General features: G+C 28.5%; 1 protein-coding gene across 1 annotated transcript in view; it reads right to left on the reverse strand.

Annotated features, from left to right (window-relative positions):
• LOC111631573 (T-complex protein 1 subunit eta-like) overlaps positions 1-4,598 on the reverse strand; it is a 64,759-nt gene that overhangs the window by 27,895 nt on the left and 32,266 nt on the right. Inside the window, exon 9 of the mRNA XM_023375842.1 lies at positions 2,402-2,554. Coding sequence (XP_023231610.1) covers positions 2,402-2,554 — 153 coding nt within the window. The remainder of the gene's footprint in view (positions 1-2,401; positions 2,555-4,598) is intronic.

Consider the following 4,598-nt stretch of genomic DNA (forward strand, 5'->3'; position numbering starts at 1 on the left):
ACAAAATGACATATGGTTTTATTTTAGGTTCATAACTCTTTATTGGTAAATCACAGCACTGTCATATTCTACACCAATTATCTTTGGTTCTTTACCTATGAAATATAATAAACATTTATAATATAAAAATAATAGGAAAAAATATTGTTAGTTTAATCGAGATTAGCCAAAATCCATTTTGTTCATATGCCATGGAGAAAATGGTATATTACATAAGGAGAAAATGACATACACGTAAAAACTATTAAATTACTGACAAAGTTTACAAATGAAACGTTCGGTTCTTTTAGAAACGTCAGCGCAAGAAGCGTGAAGTTAACGCAAACAATTTAAAAACCAGTCTTCTCCAGGCTTCGATCGAAAAAAAAAAAAATCATTGCAATATATGCATGGACAGTCCTCTTCGTCATCTTGGGAGTTATCAGGAAAATTTTCTTTTTCACTGTTTTCTTCAAGTAACTTTTTAGTAACGTTTTGTCTCCTTTTCTCAGGCGGAGCTTTGGGCTAATTTTTTGATTTAATTGCCTTCATATTAGGAGTAGAAGTTAAAATTAAAGTTGTTTGTGGAGTGTTTGGCTTACGTTTTCTTTGACCACTTATAAAACGTCCTTTTCGGACTGAAGAAATCTCCTTAATAGACACAGCGAAAGTAGAGGACGATGGATGTTCTTTAGTAGCAGCAAATGTCCGTTGCCTATGTATGTCGTTTTGTCCATGTAACATTATAAAAGAACAAAATTATAAAATATACATGGCAACACTTAAGATACCAGCGCATAAGAAAAAACAAAAAGGGAGTGGAAGGTAAAAAGGGGAGGAAACAGCTAAAAAATTTTTTACAGTTGTGTTGTATCGAAATATGCCTATAAGAGAAGATTTTAGAATATTTTAACCTTTTAATTTATAATATATACTAGTTTTACAAAGATTAAAGCAGATTTTACGTTTTTAAATTATACAAAGTGTAACCAAAAGGTACGTCTATATATCGTTTACGTACTCATTGTTTATGTAAACTCTCTACTGTAATAAGTTAAATATATATATTGTATTTTAGTTGACTGAAGAGGGGCAAAGCCCGAAACGAGTACAAAACAATGTACTGTATCAACTAATAAAGGAATTTGATGGAAAATTTGCCATGTGTCTTTGGAATAAAACACAATACTAGTGTTTACTACGCCACAGAAAAAAAAAAATTTAACAATCAAATTTAATAACTTAATTGGATATTTTTGCTTCACAGCACTACTAATTTTTGTAAATAATTTTTAATTATTTTACAAAGGTTAGTGGTATTCTGTGAAACAACAAAGATAAGAAAAAACATTTATGCACTTAACTAATTAAATTACTTCAATAATATAACATTATTTTTACATTTTACTTTCGCTTTGTATGTAATACACACAAAGCAATTCTTTATATGCCTAGGCTTTGTTCTTGTAATCTTAATTACATTAGCAATGGAAGTTATATACATTTTAAAATATTTATCTTCTACAAATGTATGTATGACAAATTTACTACAATATTTACAAGCAATGAAATTGAATAATTGATCATTAGTAAACCATTTTAATTATAAATCTCTTTATGCCTACAATGCAAATTTATGAAAATACAATAAAGTATCCTTAAATAATGTTCAATAAATAGGTCAAAGTTTTAAATTAGTTATATGACAGTGTATAATATACCAAGAGAACAATTTAAGTTTTCAAGAGAAACATCAGTGAACTTTTGTTGTGTTATCCTTTCAGTTCAAAATTATTTGACTGAATTGAAATTGGACATGTATAACATCATTTATTAATCAACAATTAATAAATGATTTATTATATCAACAATTTGATGGCCAAACATTTAAGGTGGTAGCTTAGTGCTTGAGGACCTAGGATAGAATCCAGACAGCTTGAAAAACGTCAGGAAATTTTTGGGAGTGGTCTGTCCAGATATTTGGGCCCATTCGTCAGTACCCAGACACCACATTGTATGCCTGGCCAAAGCCATAACGGCCCCCACGAGGAAATCTTAGTGCCTCACAGGGCCATTATGTAATAGAAATTTATTAGTAAGTTTAAATCTTTTCATACTACAGTAAATTCAATGTCAGAAAACAAATTAGAAAAAAACAATAAACTGCTCTAAAAATTTAAATGTATAATAAAACAGAAGCCAGTTTAATAACCAATTATAAACCCAAATTCTTAAATCACTTTTCACAAACAAGTTGCAACAACAGCTTCAAAGATGTCATTACAATTAAAGTTGCCCTTTCCTTCTATTTTTCTAATGTAATTAAGCAATGGATAAATAATTCATCTAAACATTTAATATTCCATTCACATTAAAATAAATATTTGATTTAATAATTACATTGAAAAATTCTTTCTATTACCTTTCACCTCCAACTTGCATTTCTTCAAATAAATCACATGTTCCCAAATTAGAATCATTAAGGTCAAACACAGTAGATAATATTGAACCACCACATGCCTTCATAGTACGTTTCAGATCTTCTTCTGGTACTCGTCCAGCACAAAACATATCTCTAAATAATTAGAGAGAGATTTACAAAAATAAATTCAGTAATTAAAATAAATTTTCAATTTGTTGCTTATCTATTGTTTAATCAAAGAGTAAAACTATTTATAAAACATAAACCAAAGTAAATTAGCAGGGCTCCCACTCACTGTTTTTGCATATAAAATATTCATCTGACTATTAAACTTGAGCATACATTTAACCTATTCAACGTTGAAATTTTTATCCTGTTGCCTGTGATGCCATGTTGAATTTTCATCAATGTTAAGCCTAATTTTTTTTTGTAAATAATAATCGTTTTTACTGTATCGTTAAAAATTATTTTTTTATGTTTCACAAACAAAACAAATATATTGAATAATATAGAAACAAAAAAAATTATATTTTAAAAGTTCGTTTTAATATAAAAATTGTGACACAGTGACATCTAGTATCAAAAACGTTCTGATGTAAACACGAAAATATTCAGGATTGCCCACGCAGGTCAATGAGGTCAACACGAATGTTTTCGGGAACAACATAGGACAGGTTAAGGACCAATGGTTTCTCATCAGGCTCAATGTAACATTTTCTATCAGAAATTCGAACACATGACTATGACAGGCTGCCTGTTAATAATACCCTCTTCATTTTCTTATAAGCCAAGAATTGTCCTTTCATCATTACATGCAAATTATGTCATTTAATATAGTCAGTACTTAGAAATATTACAGATACAAAGTTCTCTACAATGTTTGATGTTGGGTTGTAGATTTGTCAATGTTGAAGCACTAAAAACAATTCAAGCAAAGTCTAGTGCTTGTTGTGTCTATCAACATAAGTAAAAATAATGTTACAATAAACTTAATATTACATTGTAAAGATTAAAATATTCATTAATTTCTGTTCTCATAATGGTGTTGTGTATGAGTATATCTAAAAATGACATCATTTTGTTGAATGAAATGAGTGCTAGATGCTACATGCAAGAACTTAATCTGATTTTTTTTTAATTAAAAATTTTTGTAAAATTCATTTCTGAAAAATTTTAAATCATCAATCTTACAAGGCATGCTCATTTAAAAATAACAATATAATAAGCTAAATCACATATAACAAAAGTAATATAGCCTAATTACTTTTTAAATAACTTTATTCATTTTCTTCTGATATAATATCTTATGTAATCTTGAATGTTACACTGAAAAAACTATTTTTTGTTTTTTTCAGAATTATATAAGAGAATTCATATTTATAAATATTTGCTTTAAAGTCACNAGTTATGCTCAATACTTCCGGTAGTTGGCATTAAAACTTTAATGTCTTTTCTAAACTGCAAACCAACAGCCTTAAAATGCAAGATAATATGAATATTGCCTAATTACTTTTTAAATAACTTTATTCATTTTCTTCTGATATAATATCTTATGTAATCTTGAATGTTACACTGAAAAAACTATTTTTTGTTTTTTTCAGAATTATATAAGAGAATTCATATTTATAAATATTTGCTTTAAAGTCACGATTATTCTATCAATGTACCCTATCAGCCGATTGCAGAGACAGGATTTACATTAAACGACGTTTATCAACAGAACGGCCTATAGCCGTTGGCTGGCTGAACAGCGGTTTAAAATGCGATGCAAAGACGACAATCGTCTATTCTGACCGTTCTCTAAACGAACTTCGGCAAAACATTGGCTCTTACTTACTTCACTATTACTCCCGTTTTAGGAGTCATTTGGCCAATTGGGTTATTTCTTCGTGACGTCAGAAATGGTCGTCAGCTATATTCCAAAAGCTTCCAGAAATAAAATCTTAAGGCCATCAAAACCATTGTTCGGCAATTAATGACAATCCTTTTCCATTTCGATATTTAATTTCGTCGCCAATACGATTTAAAATATGAACAAATCCATATTTAGAAAATTTATACCAAATTCGAAATTCGTCTTCGGAATAGATTTTTAAGGAATTATTTCAACATCTTATTACTGTCGAAATGAATAATTTTAAATATTTTATTATTAATATTACATTTTTTTAAATATAGTAAGAATAAAACGAATAAC

Source organism: Centruroides sculpturatus, unplaced genomic scaffold (assembly GCF_000671375.1).
Source record: "Centruroides sculpturatus isolate CEXI.00-Female unplaced genomic scaffold, Cexi_2.0 scaffold64, whole genome shotgun sequence".
In the NCBI taxonomy this organism is placed as follows: Eukaryota; Metazoa; Arthropoda; class Arachnida; order Scorpiones; family Buthidae; genus Centruroides; species Centruroides sculpturatus.